The sequence below is a fragment of the Panthera uncia genome, assembly GCF_023721935.1.
Source record: "Panthera uncia isolate 11264 chromosome E2 unlocalized genomic scaffold, Puncia_PCG_1.0 HiC_scaffold_20, whole genome shotgun sequence".
In the NCBI taxonomy this organism is placed as follows: Eukaryota; Metazoa; Chordata; class Mammalia; order Carnivora; family Felidae; genus Panthera; species Panthera uncia.
In genome coordinates, this window is record NW_026057589.1 from 19595104 (window position 1) to 19616246 (window position 21143).

Consider the following 21143-nt stretch of genomic DNA (forward strand, 5'->3'; position numbering starts at 1 on the left):
TTATTTATTTATTTATTTATTTATTTATTTATTTATTTATTTTTAAGTAGGCTCCATGCCCAATGTGGGGCTCGAACTCAAGAGTCTCATGCCCTCCTGACGGAGCCTGCCAGTCTGGTTAGCAAGCAAGTCTAGGGTGGGTCCTAGGAACCCACTAAACAAGTGATGAAGGAGCCAGAGGCAATCTGATAGCAAAGCACAAGCTAACACCCCACAAGCGACCCTCCCCCCCACCAGGAGGGATCTGAGTGACATTCCTCAGGCATTCCTGGCTGCCCAAGAGCAAAGGACAGGGAAAAACAAGCGGTTAAATGATAGAGATCACAGTCTTGCAAGACAAGAGTCTTCACTGCTTTGCAACTGTCTTAATGAGTTACAAGAAAAAAAGGCAATCTCTAGAAATCTATAGAGTCAATTTCCTGGAGCCCTAACATCACCCTCCCCTCCACTGGCGTGGGGAGTAAAGAAGAAAATGTAGGTAAAATTAAATTTCCTTACAACCTGGAGCCCACTGACAAATATTCTAGATAGGCAGAGTAAAACATTCCTCCAAGAAACTCCCAACTGTCTTAATGTTAATGCCTTACTAGGGGAAAAATAACTTTAGCTCTACAATTCGCAAGGCCTCCAGTATCTTAAGAGTCCTCTTTATCATATGAAATTCCTTTTGGAAACCTCCCTTTTCCTTTATGCCCCCCTGCCCAGCTCCATAGTATATAATCAGTCACTCTTCACAACCCCAGTGTAGCTCTTTCTGCCTGCCCATAGCTCCTGTCTCCATGCTTTAATAAAATCACCTTTTTGCACCAAAGACATCTCAAGAATTCTTTCTTGGCCTTCTGCTCAGGACCCCCACCAGCACTCCAAAACCACATCACAAGTACTGTGGGAGATCCTGAAACAGGTGCACTTACTAATCTGTGAAACACCAAACAAATGGAGCCTTTTGGGCTGTTGAGATAATTGTGAAAACCTTGAGTAGCACTCTTGTATGGAGCTCACTTTGTGCCCGGCACTATTCTAATATATTGATATAGTCAACCTTCACAACAGCTCTATGATACATATACTATCATTATTATTAATTTACAGATTAAAAGACAGAGGTACATAAACATAAAGGGTGCTTGCGTGGTTCAGTTGGGTCGAACTTTCAGTTTCTGCTCAGGTCATCATCTTGCAGTTTAGTAAGCTTGAGCCCTGCATCGAATTCTGTGCAGACAGTATGGACCATGCTTGGGATTCTCTCTCTCCCTCTCTCTCTGCCCCTCCTGTAGTCAAGCTGTTTCTGTATCTCTCAAAATAAATAAATAAACTTTAAAATTAAAAAAAAAAGAGGTAAATAAACATAAAATTTTATGTACCTAATTTTAATAGATTTTACTAATCAATGACAGAGCTGGGATTTGAACCTAGGCAGTGTTGGCTCAAAGATCAGCTCTTCACCGCTCCCCTCTGCTAACTGGCCTCGAAGCCGGCCAAGCTCCCCTCATCTATAAAATTGTGGAGAAGTGAGGATGGTCTAGCCCTGCAAACTGGGTTGCAAACTAGAACAAGTTGCTTTAACTGGCCTTTCTCGCCAGTAAATGGAAACGTTGGATCTGGAATTCTTAAAATTTTGTGAAACTAGAAATCACTTTTAAAAAGCATCAGCCGGTTATCTGAAGCAAGACAGGAACCTAAGTTTAATGTTTGATGCCAGATGCTGGATCGAAATTTCATCACTTAAGCCTTAGGATTCTTTCTTTCTTTCTTTTTTTCTTTTTCTTTTTCTTTCTTTCTTTCTTTCTTTCTTTCTTTCTTTCTTTCTTTCTTTCTTTCAATTTTTCTTTAAAATTTATTTATTTTTGAGAGACAGAGAGAGACTGAGCATAAGCAGGGGAGGGCCAAAGGGGGGGTGGAGACACAGAATACGAAGCAGGCTCCAGGCTCTGAGTTGTCAGCACAGGCCCCGACGCGGGGCTCAAATCCACAGACCATGAGATCATGACCTGCCCGAAGTCGGAAGCTTAACCAATTGAGCCACTCAGGTGCCCCTATTTATTTGTTTTTAATGTTCATTTACTATATTTTGAGAGACAGAGAGAGAGAGAGAGTATGAGTGGGGGAGAAGCAGAGAGAGAGAAAGGAGGAGAGAGAGAGAAAGAATTCCAAACAGGCTTCATGCTCAGTCCGACTTGGGCCTCGATCTCACAACTGTGAGACTGTGACCTGAATGGAAATCAAGAGTCAGATGCTTAACCAACTGAGCCATACAGCTGCCCAGGATAAGTGACAGGGATGAACTTCACAGTAGCTAAAACAGAAGAGGGAAAAAGAATTTATTAGTTTACCAACTGACTAGATAGAACTAAGTTCTAAGATGGGATCATCCTAACCCTCCCCCATCTCCACTCCCTATTTCCCTCAACACCCCCACTTCCAACTCCTGCTCCCCCCCTTCTTGCTCTGGTTTCCTTTGCTTACCTTCTCTGATGTGGTAGCAAAAGTGGCCTGGGGGTTCAAGTTTTCTACCATTGCATACTTACATAGCCAGGAATAAACAATAAGGCCATCTCCCTTCTGCCATCTACATCAGGACTCTGGCTCAACTGAGGTCACATGCTCAGCCCCAACCCAATCTCCAAGTCCAGGGAATGGGGTATTGGGACTGCCCAGTCTGCCCCTTTCAATAAGAAGGACAAAACCATTGATCGATAGCCTTCCTACAAAAGCAGGGAGGTAAGGATGAGTATTTCCCAAAAGGGAATTATGTGATCCAGACCAAAGCTTTAATAATCATGTAAGGACGATAATTGGCATGAACTATTCTAGGTATCTCTACCTCAATGCCTATGCTCTCCCCATCTCCCCACTTCCCAGTTTTTTTGAGATATAATTGACATATAACATTGTACTAGTTTAAGGTGCACAATATCCTGATCTGATACATGTATATATTGCAAAATGATTACCACAAAAGGTTAGTTACCATCCATCACCTCACAGAGATACCATTTTTTTTCTTGTGATAAGAACTTTCAAGATTTACTCTCTTAGCAAATTTTCAAATATACAATACACTATCATTAACTGCTGTCACTATGCTGTACATTACATCCCTGGAACTTATTTATGTTGTAACTAGAAGTTTGTACATTTTGACTGCCTTCACCCATTTCACCCCCACCCTCCACCTCTGGTAACCACCAACCTGTTCCCTATATCTATGAGTCTGGTTTTTGTAGATTCTACCTAAAAGGGAGATTACATACTATCTCTTTTTTCTTTCTGATTTATTTCACTTAGCATAATGCCCTCAAAGCCCTCAAGATCCTCAAGGTCTATCCATGTTGTTGCAAATGGCAGGATTTCCTTCCTTTTTAATGGTTGAATAATATTCTATTGCACATATGTACTACGTTTTCTTTATCCATTCATCCTTCAATGGACACCTAGATTGTTTCCATGTCTTGGGCATTGTAAATAATGCTACAATAAACACAGGGGTGCAGATGCTGTGCTCTTTTTTAATTGAAATTTTTATGGAGATTATCATAGATTTAGCCAAAGTTTTAAGAAGGAATAGAGAGAGATCTTATGTACCTTTGACCTGGGTATATATGGTTAAATTTTTCGTAACTATAGTACAACATTATAAGTAGTATACTGATAATGATAACTTACCAGTTTTATGCAGATTTGCCCAATTATATCTGTACTTATATGTATTCATTTCCATACATTTTATCATCTCATTTTCCTTTTTTTAAAATGTGTTTTTAAATTTATTGTTGAAAGTGAGAGAGAGACAGACAGACAGAACGTGATTGGGGGAGAGGCAGAGACAGAGGGAGACACAGAATCTGAAGCGGGCTCCAAGCTGTCAGTACAAACACCAACACAGGACTCGAACCCATGAACTGCAAGATCATGACCTGAGCTGAAGTTGGATGCTTAACCGACGGAGCCACCCAGGCACCCCTCATTTTCCTTTTAATTGCATTGTATGACTTTCACATCATGGGTAGACAATCAAATTCAAGGCATGGTTTCATTAAATGACTAGAAATGGCCAATGTCTCTACTGAGATTGCTCTTTAACAGACCAGATCACGGTCATCGCAGTCATGTTTTCCCTGTGGGCAGAAATGAGCTCAGTGTTTTATAGTGGTCTGGGAAGAGGTAGCTGAAAACCTATCAGACAACAGTTTGTTCTACCTGCTACATATCATAAGGTGATGACTTAAGTATCTCCTAATAAATGATCTTCAATAAATGTTAGATGTGAGCATGAGCCATATTTTGTGGTCTCTGATACACTGAAAACTTTAACTTTTGGATAGAGGTAGGAATCAGGCCAAGAGGACTCAGGGCTAGGAAGATATTCTCCCATGGATGGAACAGGCCTGACCAGAGGAATAAGAGACTTTGGCAGGGAAGAGGAATCATTTGCAAAGTTCTGAAGTCAGAAGAACAAAGACAAGCACATGTGGAAAACTGGACCCATGTTTGGTTTGGTGAGAAATCACCAAAGGCTGGGAAAGCTGGTAGGACAGGGATGCCTGGAAAGGTAAGAGCAGGAAACGATGGAGGTCCTCCACCCATCCATAGATAGTTGTGCAAGTGTCCTGGGGGATTTAGGCAGAGAAAAATACCCATGAAGTCATCTTTGACATTTGCTGACATGTCTATGGTCTCTGGAAGCCAGGTGGTGGTGTTTTCCTCCTCCCTCCATTCCTTCCTTCTTTCCTTCTTTCCTTCCTTCCTTCTTTCCTCCCTTCCTCCCTTCCTCCCTTCCTCCCTTCCTCCCTTCCTTCCTTCCTTCCTTCTTCCTTCCTTCCTTCCTTCCTCCTCCATCCCTTGCTTCCTTCTTTCCTCCCTCCCTTCCTTCCTTCCTTCCTTCCTTCTTCCTTCCTTCCTTCCTTCTTCCTTCCTTCCTTCCTTCCTTCCTTCCTTCCTTCCTTTCTCCTTCCCTCCCTCCCTCTTTCCCTTCCCTACCCTTAAAAAATTGAGATATAATTGACATACAACAAACCGTTCATATTTAAAGTACATAATTTGATAAATTTAGACATATGTATGCACCCAGGAAACCATCACCACAATCAAGATGGTAAACATGTCCTTCATCCCCGAAAGTTTCCATGTCCCCCTTTTTTTTTTTTTTTTTAAATTTTTTTTTTCAACGTTTTTTATTTATTTTTGGGACAGAGAGAGACAGAGCATGAACAGGGGAGGGGCAGAGAGAGAGGGAGACAAAGAATCGGAAACAGGCTCCAGGCTCCGAGCCATCAGCCCAGAGCCATCAGCCCAGAGCCTGATGCGGGGCTCGAACTCACGGACCACGAGATCGTGACCTGGCTGAAGTCGGACGCTTAACCGACTGCGCCACCCAGGCGCCCCCCATGTCCCCCTTTCTAATCCTTCCCCCACCTGCTGCAGGTAACCACTGATCTATCTGTATCGCTATAGATTGGTTTGCATTTTCTAGAATTTTAAATATATGAATCATACAGCACGCACTGGTTTTTGTCTGGCTCTTTCATTCACCATAATTATTTTGAGACTCAACCATGCTGTTGTGTCTATCAACATTCCATTTTTTTAAGACTTTATTTTTGGGGTGCTTGGGTGACTCATGTGGTTAAACGTCCAACTCTCGATTTCGGATCAGGTCATCATCTCAGCGTTGTGTAATTGAGACCCACGCTCAATGTGGAACCTGCTTAATATTCTCTCCCTCTCTTTCTCTCTGTCTCTCTCTCTCCCTCTGCCCCTCCCCACTCTCTCTATTTGAAAAACAGTACTTTTAAGTAATCTCTACACCCAACACGGGGCTCAAACTCACAACCCTGAGATCAATAGCCCCATTCTCCACTGACTGAGCCAGCCAAGCACCTCTCAAGTTCATTCCTTTTAAGGCACTTAAAAAAAATTGTTTAAATGTTAATTTATTTTTGAGAGAGAGTGGGGAAGGGGGTGGGGGAGAGAGAGGGAGAGAGAGAGAATCCCAAGCATGCTCCACACCCATGAACTGTGAGATCATGACCTGAGTCGAAATCAAGAGTCAGATGCTTAACTGACTGGGCCACCCAGGCGCCCCCCTCGCAATGAACCCTGTAATGGCTGAGTGGTATTCCACTGTGTGGCTACATCCGAGCTTGCTTAGCCATTTGTCCAGGGCTTGCTTTATTGACCAGGGAAACCTTTGCCAAAGCTGAGAGCCCTAATGTCCAGCCACCCTGGGTTCCCCATGAGGTCCCCTCAGTGCTATGCTCCCTCACCGTCTTCACCCCTTCCCACTCTCAGCGTTCTCCAGGTAACGAATGCCAGGAACACATCTGCATTCCTTTTCCAAGGCTGCTGTAACAATTGCAGGTGGCTTACAACCAAAGGAACTTGCTCTGCCACGTTCTGGAGCCCAGAAGTCTGAAAGGAAGGTGTTGGCGGGGCCTCCTCCCTCTGAAGGCTCTAGGGGAGGATGCCTTTGTGACTCTCCTAGCTTGTGGGGGCTCCAGGCATTCCTTGGCTTGTGGCCGTATCACTTCAATCTCCGCCTCCATCTCCACATGGTCTGCTCCCCTGTTTTCCTGTGTCTCCTCCTTTTCTGTCTCTTACAAGAAAAGCTATTCTTGAATTTAGGGCCTATCCTGATCCAGGATGGTCTCGTTTTGAGATCTGCACTTTAATTACACCTGCAGAGACCTTTATTCCAATTAGGGTCACTCCACTTCTCTGGCTTCCTTTCCTTCTGCTTTCCATAGCTCCTCCTGAACATCGGGTCCGATGATAGACCCAGTTTCAGGCTGTTTTCCCCAGCTTCTGAGCTAAGTGGGATCAGGTGCCATGAAGAGCATCTACCCAGCCCTAGAGTAAGCCCTTTCTCACTCCCTCATACAGAAATGTCCCATTGTTCCCCATGGTGTGCATTACCCTTTGTTGTGACAAGTATTAGACCCACTTTGTTCAACTACAGGTGCTGGAATGGGCTGACCAGTGCCCCTTCCCCAGGTATGTCCACCTGGAACCTCAGAATGGAGGTTGGCCAACCTGGAAGGTCAGAGGCTGGGACAGATCCTCTTTAACCCACCTGAATCACATTTAGCTTAGACGTTGGGACAGACTACACTTTATATGGCTTGTCATTGGACTGTGATGAAGCAGCCAGGGAAGCAGAAGCAAAGGAAGCCAGAGGGCAGTTGTGACCAAGAATATGCACTCATCTGGGTACAGAGGGCCCTTGTCTGCTGTGGCCACCACACATACAGGTTCCTGGCATGCAGTAGGTCCTGTTTAAATACTTAGTGGATGAACAGATAAGAACCTCAGACCTAATTTTTTTTCTTTCTCATTACTCCTGCAGGAGGGGTCCCAATAGAGAAGCTGGCAGCCTATAGCTCATCCAAGGCAGCTCTGACCATGTTTTCAGCAGTCATGAGACAAGAGCTTTCCAAATGGGGAGTTAAAGTCTCTGTCATCCAGCCTGGAGGCTTCAAAACAAGTAAGTGTCTCAGTTCAGGGGCCCCTCAGCGTTCATCCTGGACGGGATTCTGAGGGTCCTTTGTTCTGACAGAGCTCAAACCAAACTCCTCAGTGGTTGGCCAAAGAGGAGTTGGGATAGATGGGCCTCTTTTAATAATAAAAGGGCAGGGTGCCCGGGGGGAGGGGAGGGGGGCTCAGTCGGTTGGGTTTCTGACTTTGGCTCAGGTCATGGTCTCATAATTCGTGAGTTCAAGCCCCTGCATTGGGCTCTGTGCTGACAGCTCAGAGCCTGGGGCCTGCTTCAGAGTCTGTGTCTTTCTCCCCCATTCACACTCTGTCACTCTCTGTCTCAAAAATAAAAATAAACATTAAAAAAAATAATAAAAGGGCAAGTGCCAGGTTCTTCAGCGTACAGTTGTTCCCCTGCATCAGTTCCACAAAGGAATTTAGTTTTGATGTCATATAGTTTTCTTTTTTTTAATTTTTTAAATGTTTTTATTCATTTTTGAGAGAGAGAGAGAGAGACAGAGCATGAGTGGGGGAGGGGCAGAGAGAGAGGGAGAACAGAATCGGAAGCAGACTCCAGGCTCTGAGCCATCAGCACAGTCCCCGACGCGGGGCTTGAACTCATGGACCACAAGAACATGATCTGAGCTGACATCAGGTGCTTAATTGACTGAGCCCCCCAGGAGCCCCTTTAAAGATTTTATTTCTAAATGATCTCTACACCCAATGCGGGGCTCAAACTTTCAACCTCTGAGACCAAGAGTTACATGCTGTACAGACTGAGCCAGCCCGGTGCTCCTTATTTTTATTTTAAAAATTAATTCATTTTTTTAAGATTTAAAAAAATTTTTTTAAGTAATCTCGACACCCAATGTGGGGCTCAAACTCACAACCCTGAGCCCAAGAGTCGCATGCTCCACTGACTGAGCCAACCACACACCCCACCCCACACTCATTTTTTTTAATTGAGAAATATATACACACAGAGTTTAACAAATTACTTTAAAAACTCATGCACTTAACAGCCAGATCAAAAAATAAAGCATTGCCAGCGCCCAGAAGTGCCCATATGATCTCCGTCCAGTCCTAGTCTTCCCCATCCTCAACATATAATCACTTTCTTATTTTTTGTAGCAATTGTTCATTTGCTTTTCTTTGCAGTGTTACATACATGCATGCATCACAAACAATAGGATTTGGCTTTACTGGTTATGGAACTTTGAATGGAATCAGCATGTATGTATTCTCGTGTCTGCTTTTCTCACTCAACATTGCTTTCACGGTTCATCTGTGTGGTTTGTACCTGCAGCTCACTCATTTTCAGTACTCTGTGAACATGCCACGATTTTTCTATCACTGATGGGATATTTGGGTCACCTTGGGACAATTATGAACAATTCAGCTATGAACCCTTTGGCACGTGACACTTTCGGTGCTGTACATGTATGTGATTTTTCCAGTGTCACGTTCCCAGGAGTGGAATGACTAGTTCATGGGGTTTAATCGTCTTCAGCTTTCGTGGATAATACAAAACCATTTTTAAAAATATTATTCCAGGGGTGCCTGGCTCAGTTGGTTGAGGATCCAACTCTTGTTTTCAGCTCAGGTTCATGATCTCAGGGTCATGAGATCAAGCCCTATGTTGGGCTCTGCACTGAGCACGGAGCCTGCTTAAGATTCTCTCTTTGTCTCTTTCTCTCTCTCTTGCTCTCTCTCTCTCTCTCTCTGCCTCTCTCCCCTGCTCATGCTCTCTAAAACAAACAAACCAAACAACAAACAACAACAATAATAGTAATAAAAAAAATAAATATTAAAAAAATATTGTTCTAGAGGCACCTGACTAGCTCATTCAGAAGAGTATGTGACTTTTGATCTTGGGGTCTTGAGTTTGAGTCCCATGTTGGGTGTAGAGATTACTTAAATAAACAAAACTTTAAAAATTTTTTAAAAAATATTGTTCCAATTTATACTCCTGTCCTTCCCATATAGGTCCTAATCTGTATGACAGCCCTGAGCGGTATGCTTAATTGACATCATTTGGCAGGTGTGTGGGGTGGGTGATACATCCATGTGGGTATGCGACACACTTTGGTGATTGGCAATCTGAAAGCAGATCTCTAGGTGCAGTGCTCAGTCCTCTCTTTCTATGAGGCTGCCCTCAGTCTAAAGGTGATCCTGATGGGCTCTCTCAAGGCAAGAGGCCAGACAGTGGAAGGCTGAGGACTCAAGTTTGGAGAAGGATGCTCAAAGCTGGGGTGGGGTGGAGGGTGGGGGGCACAAGAAGAGGAATCTTCAGAGAGAAAAAGAGCTTCTGAAGACATTCAAGGAGACATACCATATTTTTTAGTTCCTGCAATAGAAATAGCTAAGATTCCATGACTAGCAGGTTTTAAGCACTTTACATACACAATTTCACTTAATCCTCACCTAGGAGGTAGGCATTGTAATGATGTGGTTTGAAGTGTTGGGGTTCAGAACCAAAGGTCATGAAAGAATTCTGAAAAAGAAAGTTTTCAGTGCAAAAAGGTGGTCTTATTAAAGCACTGGACCTGTGGGCAGAAAGAGCTGTACTCGGGTTGTGAGGAATGACTGATTATATACTTCGAAGTTAGGGAGGTAAGGACAAAGGAAGTATCCAAAAGGATTTTCATTTGTTAAAGACTTATAGGATCCTGGAGATCTGACTATCGTCAAGCTAAGGTTGCTTTTGGCTTCTAGCCAAGTATTAACATTAAGATGGAGACTTCCAGGAGGAATGGGATACTCTGCCTGCCTAAAGTATTTTATTTGTCAATGGGCTGCAGGTTAGAAGGCAACTTAATTTTATGTACATTTCTTTTGCCTTGTTTTCCACATCATTCCCCCCTGAACAATTTTGACCCTTAAATCTTTAAGGTTGTTGAGGGTGGAAGGTCTTACCTTCCGTAACTTCTTCCTGCTGAGTAGGGGCATAGAGATGTCCCTTCCTATGGGTCAACATTGGTCAGGTGGAGAATTTCTATATAGGAGTTACCAAAGGCCAAGGTAGCCAATCCAAGGTAGACAACATATATAAACCTCCTTGAGTAGAAAGGATCATTTATCAGCTGGAAGTTACGTCCGTGAAGGAGTCTTGGCACCAGGCAGGGAGACATCAGAGAAGACAAGAAAATAAGGTTAATATTATTTGGAGAAAGGGAAGCCTGAATAAAAGGCTTTTGATAGTTGCCCAAAATGTTCCTCTAGTCCAGGAGTTTAACCAATCACTAAAGGAAAGAGACCGATAGTTTAATGTGCTAATTTGAGTATTTATAGCTTTTAGCAATCCTGCTACATGCTTGTGATATCTGGAATATATGTACAACATTCTGTTTTTATGATAGCACATGTTCCAGCCTGTGCAGTAGTTAAAATATCTAATGCCATTTTGAGAGTCATTTACGGCCTTAATTGTGTAGCAAGTGGCATTAGCCATCACCTGCTGTTTTGTTTAGCAAGCAGTCAGGTAATTAATAAGAGGCACCTTTATGGAAACAAAAGAAAAATATAAGTTAATGGGTAGAGCAAATTATAAACCCAGTGTACGAGTCCTGAGTGCTGCCAGGGAGAAGATTTTTAGATGTCAAGCTCTAAACATCCTCAGATAGAGTGGAAACAGGTGGCTGAATAGTATGGGTTTTTCTGGTTTGTAATTCAAATGTCTCTGCTGATCCTTTTGAATGGCCCATATAAATGGGGGCAAGGAAAATGAGAAAGAAATGTACAACCATCATTTTCATTTAAAGAGAAGTCTGAAGTCTTCCACAGGTTCACAAGAATAAGAAGGCACCCTTAGCTGGCACACTGGATTCCTATGAGGAATGTAGAGGGTTGTTGTTGTTGTTGTTGTTTATTTTATTTTAGAGAGAGAGAGCACAAATTGGGGAGAGAGGCAGAGGGAGAAAGATGGAGTCTTGAGCAGGCTTCATGCTCAACTTAGAGCCTGATGTGGGACATGATCCCTTGACCCTGGAATCATGATATGAACCGAAATCAAGAGTTGGATGTTCAACCAACTGGCTGAGCCACCCAAATGCCCCAGGCAGATACAGATTTAATTTTTGAGTCCACGAGGAATGTCCTTCTAATTTTATGGCTGTGGGAGTATGACACAGTAGGGGCCTTTTCATTTCAGAATTAAATCTCCTGCTGTATTAGACTTTCAATTCTTTAAATAAACCTTGTCTCCTGGGTTTATATGTGGGTTGCTAGTAACTGTCGGATCAGGTTTAGGGAGGATATAGTTTGCATATTCATTTAAAGAGATTTATGAATTAAAACCTGGCCTCAAGTAAATAATTTCAATTTTTTTTAACATTTATTTATTTTTGAGAGACATAGAGACAGAGCACAAGTGGGAGAGGGGTAGAGAGAGGGAAACACAGAATCCAAAGCAGGCTCTAGGCTCTGAGCTGTCAGCACAGAGCCTGACAAGGGGCTTGAACCCACGAAAAGTGAATAATTTAATAAAACACTATAGTCTTTACCTACTGGTAAGTACCTATAGTGAGAAAAGGCTTTTCATATACAATGGTTGGGGAAATCCATCCCATTTTCCAGTTGTTCAAATAATTGTATGCCCGTGGGTCTTGTTATTATCCCCACAGAATAACAAGCAAGATGGTCCTATACATGGGCTATTTCTCTGAAGTTTACCTCCAGTTGTCCAGCAGCAGTTTTTAGGGCTTTTAGGGAAAAGGCAGTTTTAGTTTTTAATGACTTTAAATCAAGAGAATGGAAGAAGATTGGAAACCTAACTCAGGGAGAGTCTTAGCCAAATATTTGAGGAAACCAGAAGAATTCAGCATCTAGTCTAGTTTATAATAAGTAGTATTAAAATTTAATATCTACGAAGATGTGTTATTGAAACCTAATTTTTCTCTGTAATTGCCCTCATTTCCAGAGATAGCCAAATAACTACTAATTCATTTGTAAAAACAAATCCAATTTTAACAAACTCGGCCTAATTACTTACACAAGCTCAGCAAGGATAGTGATTGATCCTATGGATCTTTTAAAATCTGCTTTGTTGGAACATTTTATAAGGAATCTCTAGATTTGAACTTTTGTAACCTCTCTAGGCCAGAAGCCAAGCCAAGTACTTGCCATCAGACATGCCTGCAATACCTGTAGATTTGGGTGAATTCCTCTTCATGAGGTCCCCATGCCAGGGGAAGTGACATTCTTTCCTCACGTGGTAAGGCTGCTGGGAACTCTGTAAGCAAGGCATCAGGCCAACATTTCCAAGGGGCTTTATTTCGCCACGTTTCATAAAGTCAACCCTAGTTCCTTAAAGCTGTCGGGTCATATCTGTCTATGCATGTCTCTTAAATAGGACATTCCAGCCAAAGCCTTGGGAAAATAACCAATATTTCTAATGGTGTCCTGTTACAAGGAGAACATAGTCTTATTGAACTTCTGCAAATAACTGTAGTTGCCATGAAGGAAAGAACCCTCACTGAGAGTTTTCGAATTTCAGAGGGTACAGGTAGGGAGAAAAGTTAAATGCTTTAATTTGTTCACCAATGAATACTTTATCACACTTCTGAAAGTCATAGATATCTTAAGAGAAAACTTCCTTAATCTGGGAGAGCAAACATTAGAGAGCCGGCAATGTTTCAAACGAGAGTCACAAAAACTAACAACTATCATCATCTTCCTTAATTTACTTAAAGTTACTAATTCTTGTTCAGTTTGAATGCAACTTTTTAGTTAGTTCTCGAAATTCTTACCAATTTTAGTTTGATGATTTTAAAGATATCAAAAACCTGTATTTGTCAAAAGCCCTTTCTATGAGTCTCCTTGAAGATGAAACATGTTTTGCAAGAGATTAAGAACAAGAACTATAAATGACAAAAGACTCAACAATCGCCATGGTTAAAGATTTGATTAGAGTTCATTACAGCTGGCAAGGAAATCCAGTTATTTCTGTGACACAGAACTCTTCAATAATTAGAATATTAAGTAATAGTCTTATACCAGAACATATTAAAACATGTTAAAACTTTAGGAATTTCATCTCTGGAATAGTTATAGCATTTACCCAAACAATACCTAAGGCTTATTATTTGTTTAACAATGCTTCCAGAGTCACTTAACATACCAAATAAAAAGGCCTAATTAGTCAAAAAGATTTCATTGACAGTTTAAATACTGGGAAGTGTGTTAAAAAACCTCAGAAAGTTATAAAGCACATGCCTAAATAAGACCACAGGTCATTACAAAATTTAACACTTAATTATTAAAAAAACTTTTTTAATGTTTATTTACTTTTGAGAGAGAGACAGAGTGCAAATGTGGGAGAGGAAGAGAGTGAAGGAGACATAGAATCCGAAGTAGGCTCCAGGCTCTGAGCTGTCAGCACGGAGCTTGATGTGGGGCCCAAACTCACAGACAGTGAGATCATTACCTGAGCCGAAGTTGGACACTTAACCGACTGAGCCACCCAAGCACCCCAAAACTTAATTATTTATTTAACCAAGGTGGCAATATGAGATTCCAAAGGCAAAAGTGTCTGGTTATACAGTTGTTAGCAAAACTCAGCTCCTATAGTATTGAGAAGTTTTAACTGTGTAATCAAAGACCTGATAAAGACAAAACATAAAAGTTTTGATTTTCTGGACAGACAGAAGAGAAAAAAATAAAAACATGTTGTTTACATTTTCTTATCAAGAGCAGATCAACAATCCAAGAAAACTTTGTCTTTTGAACAAAGAGAAAAGAATTTCAATCTTATACCTATATACTTTTAAAATCCATTAATTTCAACCTGAGTCCTGACCACATATAAAATTCCTTTGCAAAGATTTCCCTCCATAAACCTTCTACAGTAACTTTTTTTTTTTAATTTTTTTTCAACGTTTTTTATTTATTTTTGGGACAGAGAGAGACAGAGCATGAACGGGGGAGGGGCAGAGAGAGAGGGAGACACAGAATCGGAAACAGTCTCCAGGCTCCGAGCCATCAGCCCAGAGCCTGACGCGGGGCTCGAACTCACGGACCGCGAGATCGTAACCTGGCTGAAGTCGGACGCTCAACCGACTGCGCCACCCAGGCGCCCCATACAGTAACTTTTAAAATTCATAGTTGCTTCCCTTATTTCCATCAGTCTCAAAGACATTTAGCAGAAGAATTTTAACTCTTAGAAGCCCAAGTCTCCAGCAAAAACTAAGTAGTAACCAATTGTGAACTGTTACACCAGAATTCTTCAGATGGCAAATTTATGAATCTATTAAGCACAAGACATGTTTTCCGACAGACCCAAATATTCTTAGTTTCTCTGCAATAGGAAGCCAAAAGCACAAACCTATTTTTAGTAATCAGTTCTTCAGCACTCCATCCTATTTGGAAAAGCTTAGATGTCCAATGAATTCCATCCCATTTTATCATCCCAGCAAAACTTTATAAAGTTTCAGGTTACTAATGACTTTGAAAGCTATCTTAACAATTACCCCAGAAAACTTGGAGACAGACAAAATTAACCATCATTTTAAGTCATCTTTTTGCTGACAAATGGCAACAGAGATAACACGAGCTTATTTGACCTTCAGTAAACCTAGGTAGCATTAAAAGTTTCAATTAGTTTCAATACTGAATTATGTTCCCCCTGAGTCCACTTAAAAGTCAATCAATTTGTTCCCCATTGTTAATCTTTACCTGGGACACAGGTGGAGAAATCTGAAGTGGGCAGTGTAAGTCCAATGGGGGTCTCTGCCCTCCTTGACAGCGAGGGGAGGAGGAGGAACCAATGGCGCTGGAGGCGCCCGGGATGCTACTGGAGCCAGTCGTGAAGGCTGTGCATGGAGGTGGTGCAGAAACAGGAGGAGGGGGAGGGGAAGGCAGAAGAGCCTTCCACTAAAGTGGAGGTCGGCAGTCCACGTCAGGCCAGAGAAGACAGGGAACTTCCTTGAAATTAAAGGCATTTTGGCAGTTGTTTGGGAATACTCCTTAAAGTCCCCAGCCCAAAATAGACTTACCAGAGACAGTTGGTTCCAATTATAGCCATTAACCTGGGGAATGAAGGAGGGAGAAGCCCCCACATCTATTAGGAGGAGGAACAGAGAGAGAGTCAGTGTTTCTTTTGTCAGGGATGGGCTGTGTTTCCTCCAGCAACCTGGGTTTATTCGGAGGAGGCTTATTAGACAATTATCATCCAGTGTATCAGGAGGGGGTTTACTGGCCAAACACATTCTGCAAGAGGCTCTTAGGCAGGGTCCTCATTTAGGGCGGTGTGGGTCTGGACCTAGGGGTACTTCTATCCATTTCCCCGGTTTCCCACAGGAGAGATCTAACTTAGAGGTCACACGAAGGCCATGCAGTGTTACAGATCAGTCCTTTCTTAAGTTTTGCAATCTGAATTGTTTCCAGGGGGTTAATAGGCATTCCAAAGGAGAGTCCTTGGGAACTGAAGAGAGAAGATCCATTATCAAAAAATCCCCTCTGATTCCCAGGTGGCGTCCCACACAGTAAATGTCATAGGTCCCTGTTGTCAAAGCGACCCAAGGTGTCCCTTGAACAAAACTGCTATGATCACCACCCTGCTGTAAAGTCCCCATAGGAAGGATGCTAGCATCCCTCTGCTTCCTCATCAAATCCTACACTACAAACAGGTGCCAGTGAATGGACTAAAATACCCTACCTTGCTGTGAAGGCCTTGAAGAACCCACCGTTTTTAACCCATGGAAAACATTAGAAAGGTTTTGACAAGGGGAAATTACCCAATTCTGTAGTTTAAGTAGTTAGTATAGGACACTGATGGAAAACAGTAGAGATAGAAATCCATCATGGTCTAAGCGACATACCAACACAAGTAATCTTTATAGCCAACTTCTCTAGGAAATGGTCCTAGTTGGGCTTTCATTGAATTGGGTACTGGTTTCAGCTGGCTCTGAGTGGAGTTCTCGCATCCAGAAGAGGCTAGACCAGGCGATCACTTTAGACCAATGAGAGGAAGCTTCACACAGGAGTCTTAAGATCAGCAGCTGTGCTAGTCATTAGGTGGCTGTCCTGTGCCCAAGACAGACAGACAACTTTGTATAAGGACAGGAATAAAGAAAAGGCCTCAAGTTTCTGAGTCTTATTACCGTTCCTGCCTGGGTACTAACTTCCAGCCCAAAGGTAGGCTTTCTCCTCCTGGTAGGGTAGCCTTGGGCTAGAGGATTGCAGCCTGAGCAATCGACATGAAAATGTTCCAATAAGACCATACTCCTTGAAAAGCCCGATAGGAGAGCAAAGGGAGGAGAGAGGAAGGACTCGCCAAGTTTGCCCCAAGGCTCAGAGTCCAGGTGAAAAGACTCAAAGCCCCTCGTCAGGGCCCCAAAATGATGTGGAAAATTGTTGAGGCTCAGAGCTGAAGGTCAAGAAAGAATTCTTGAGACATGTTTGGTGCAAAAAAGGTGGTTTTATTAAAGCACGGGACAGGACCCGTGGGCAAAAAGAGCTGCACTGAGGTTGTGAGGGGAGACTGATTATACACTTGGAAGTTGGGGGAAGTAAAGACAAAGGAAGTTTCCAAAAGGATTTTCATGTGTTAAAGAAGACTTACGGGATCCTGGAGGCCTGGATTTGGCAAGCCAAGGTTGTTTTTGCCTCTGGCAAAGCATTAACATCAACATTGGGAGTTTCTGGAGGAATAGTATATTTTGCCTGCCTGACATATTTGTCAATGGGCTGCAGGTTATAAGGAAATTCAATTTTATGTACGTTTCTTTTGCCTTTGTCCCGCACATCAGTAATATTCCCATCTTGTAGGGAGAAAGCTGAGCCTCGGAGAAGTTGGGAAATTTCCCAAGTCACAGAGGTGGTATGAGTCAGAGATGGGATTTGGATCCAAGTGACCTCAACAATTTCATTGTGTATAGCCCCAAAGTGGCAGCTAGTGGGTGTCAATAGTGGCAGATGAAAGTTGACAAACTTCTGGTGGCTTTGTCGCCAGTAAAGAGAGCCTTGAGGACTCTGCACAGGGTACTCACAAGAATGGTTAGAAAGTCCATGAGGTGTTTAGAGAGGAAGAGGAGAGGAAAAGGAATCCCTCACCTTGGAGAAAGCCGAGACGGGGAGAGGTAGCTGGAGGAACAATAGTTCACACAAACATGTTTTTCAAGACCCAGAAGCCTTGGGAGTAATTGTCAGTGTAATCATTTCTTTAAGTGTGGTATTGTGCTTTCATGAAAAGTAATGAGCAATTGAAATCCTTTTGCATTTTGGTGGGTATAATTGGATTTCACTGGCTTACATTTCACAGTCAGGCTCCCCCACAGACCCAATATCCGATATCCAGGAGTCGCTAAAGCTGGTAAACTAAGGCTCATCCCCATAGCAATCCCAGAGCAATCCCACACTTTGCAGGAGGGAATGTGAGGTGCTGCATCCTTTGTGGAAAGTAATCTGGCAGTAGGTATTAAAATTCAGAATGCATGTGCCTTTTGACCACGCAGCCACACTGTGGAGGCTGCCTGCAGACGTAAAACGCTAAAATACAAAAGGATGTGTTATGCAAGACTGTTTATGGCAGCGTCACTGAAATGGTGAAATGTAGGAATGACTGGAAAGTCCTTTGACAGAGAAGTGGTTGCCTAAAAGCTGTTCAATGGGAAATTTCTGCTGCTCTGGTTTAAATCTATAGCCATTGACTTTTGGAGGCAGGTCTGTGATTTATTATTCAGCAAACAAACAAGCAAATCTTTGGAAAACCTGTATAGTATGATCCTTTGGGCATTTTGTTCCTGGTAAAATAAGATTAAACCAAAGCCTTTTTTTTTAAATTAAAAAAAATGTGTATTTATTTTTAAGAGAGAGAGAGAGAGAGAGTGAGAGAGAGAGAGAGAGAGAGAGAATGTGAGCAGGGGAAGGGCAGAGAGAGAGGAAGACACAGAATCTGAAGCAGCCTCCAGGCTCCAAGCTGTCAGCACACAGACCCGTGGGGGGCTCGTACTCATGAACTGTGAGATCCTGACCTGAGCTGAAGTCAGACTCTTAACTGACTGAGTCACCCAAGCACCCCCAAAGCCTTTTTTAAAAGTTTATTTATTTCTGACACAGAGAGAAAGAGAGAGAGAGATTGATTGATTGATTGATTGAGAGTGCAAGGGAGTAGGGGAGGGACAGAGAGAGAGTGGGAGAGAGAATCCCAAGTAGGCTCTGCATTGTCAGCTCAGAGCCAAACACAGGGCTCAAACTCAGACCGTGAGATCATTACCTGATCTGAAATCAAGAGTTGGACATTCAACTCACTGAGTCCCCCAAGCGGCCCTATGTATGTACATGTTTGTATAAACAAGGAAGGAACGTAGAAAGACACACAAAACTCTAAGTTACCTTAGAAGAGATTAATTTTAAAAACATATACATCTCATTATTTACTTTATTTTACATAATGAACAGGCATTGCTATAATATTAAAGTAAATGTATATATAATTAAATTGTATATAATAAGCACCCATTGTTTCTATATCAAATATGTTTATATATTTAATTACATATAATTTATATGCTAAAATTTAAATGCATAAGTTATATATTGTTTAAAATTATATTTATTAAATAGATAGGATGATAGTTAACATTGTGTATTTAATTTTATACATAGAAGTTGGTATTGCTTCTATATTAAAAAATTATACATAAATGTATATACACATGTTCATACATATTATATATATTGTATACATTATATTTTATATTGTATATAATAATCATGAAAACAGATGTAATAGAATGTTTGTGTTAGCACTATTTGTAAGACCCCCAAATTGGAAACAACCCAAACGCCCATCACAGTATAATGGATAATTTGTGGCATATTTACACAATGGAAAACCACAACAATGAGAATGACCACACAATACATGGATGAATCTCAGAACGTAGTGTGATTCCATTTACATAATGTCCAATACCAAGCAAAACTGCTCCATCCTGGTCATTGGGACAGAGGATCCTGGGAAGGGGGTTGGGAGTGGAGTCTCCGAGGCTGGCTTGTTTTCTCTTTCTGCTGGTTACACAGGCTATTCAGCTTGTGGAAACCTAGACATGTGTGTACTTTTCCATATGAATGCTGAAAAGTGTATTACATACCATTATAAAGCTCATTTTTAAAAAAGCCATTTGGGAATGCCTGTCCTTCCCAACGGAAGCCAGTTCACAAGGGCCTGCTTCCCTGGTAGGGTCGGACACGTCTGGTCTGGCCTCCCCAGAATCTGAGCCTCCCTTCTTCTTGCATCACAGGTATCGCGGGCACGAGTGAAATGTGGAACAAGCTGGAGCAGGACATCCTGGACAACCTTACCCCCGAAGTGCTAGAGGACTATGGGCAGGACTATATCCTTGAGCAACGGGATTATCTCAAGTTCATCAGCGGGAGTACCAACACTGATATGTCCCCTGTGCTCCTGGACATCCACCATGCCGTGTCTGCTAAGAGCCCCTTTGCCTTTTACTCTCCAGGGCCAATGGCTTATCCAATGCTCTGCTTTGTTTCATTTAGTCCTACTGGCGTATTTGATTATTTTAGCAAAAAGTTGCCTCACTTTAGAGGTGGCATGCCCAAGGCGCTAACTAAGCAGGCCTAACTGAAGAACAAGGCATGTAGGCAAATATGTGAGGAGTGTTAGTCTTGGAATGAAAGGGAAACCTGAACTTCCCATTAAAGTTGTGGTTTCCTACCTTGTATTTCCTGTGAAGTCTGTTGGTTGAATAGGAATTAATGCTGAGAAGGCTGGTGGCTAGAAATGACCCCCATGACGAATGTGAATTGAGTGTCAGCCTGCTCTGCACACATACATTTCAGATATTCTCTCATCTAGTTCTCATTAGAGAACCATGGTAGGTATCTTCACCCCTACTTAACAGGTAAGGGAATGAAGGATCAGAGAAGTTAAGTTGCCCATTCATTGTCACACAGCTAGCAAAAGGCAGTTCAAATTGAAATCCAGGCTGGATCCCACTGCCTGCCAGAAGAGGAAGACAAAGAGATGACAGGAAAAATGAGATAGAGAAGGGAAAAAGAGGAAGAACTGGCAAGGGTCATAGTCAAATGGAGTTTTTCTCGCTGTGAATAGACAGCCTGCCGTAACTACTGTATTCAAGGTACTGGTTCAAGTGTGTAATCAGTGCTCTGTGCACCTCCTCTCCCTTCCTCTGTCTGGAGCCCTGGAGAAAATAGGATGAGGTTTCCCATCTCAAGCAGGCCCCAGTGGCCTTTTGGCAGACCCAGGGCATGTGAATGGCTGATTTAGTGTCCATAGTAACTATCACTTTACCTTCCTCTGAGCATCCCAGGCTGGAAAAGCGAGCATCATTACCTAGAGAAATCAGCCAAAGGGAGCAAGCTCAGATACTAAGAGAGGTGGGGGTCAAGTTCACCTGCAGGTGGCAAAAGGGGAGGAGCTGGTGAACAGAAGGGACATAAAAGGAACTAGAAAAAATAGCAGCTTGACATGAGGGAAGCAGAAGTCCAGACATTATTCATTGCAAACCTCTCTTTGTCCCGTTTTCTGTCTAGAATGTGAAGTTTCTTTCTCTATTTTCCAACCTCCTGGAGATTTTAGGAGGATAAACTCACAATGCTCTGCAATTTTCCCCCAAAATAAAATAATAAATAACAAGATAGTGAGATAAACAGTTATGAAATTATTAATCTGATAAATTTTTAAT

The 21143-nt window shown here is 42.2% G+C and overlaps 1 protein-coding gene across 2 annotated transcripts in view; it reads left to right on the forward strand.

Moving 5' to 3' along the window:
* HSD17B2 (hydroxysteroid 17-beta dehydrogenase 2) overlaps positions 1–20158 on the forward strand; it is a 90872-nt gene extending 70714 nt beyond the window's left edge. For both annotated transcript variants that reach the window (XM_049622465.1, XM_049622466.1), the window contains 2 exons: positions 7346–7483; positions 19716–20158. In XM_049622465.1, the coding sequence (XP_049478422.1) occupies positions 7346–7483; positions 19716–20059 (482 nt within the window). In that variant the 3' untranslated portion in view covers positions 20060–20158. The remainder of the gene's footprint in view (positions 1–7345; positions 7484–19715) is intronic.
* Positions 20159–21143: the final 985 nt, after the last annotated feature.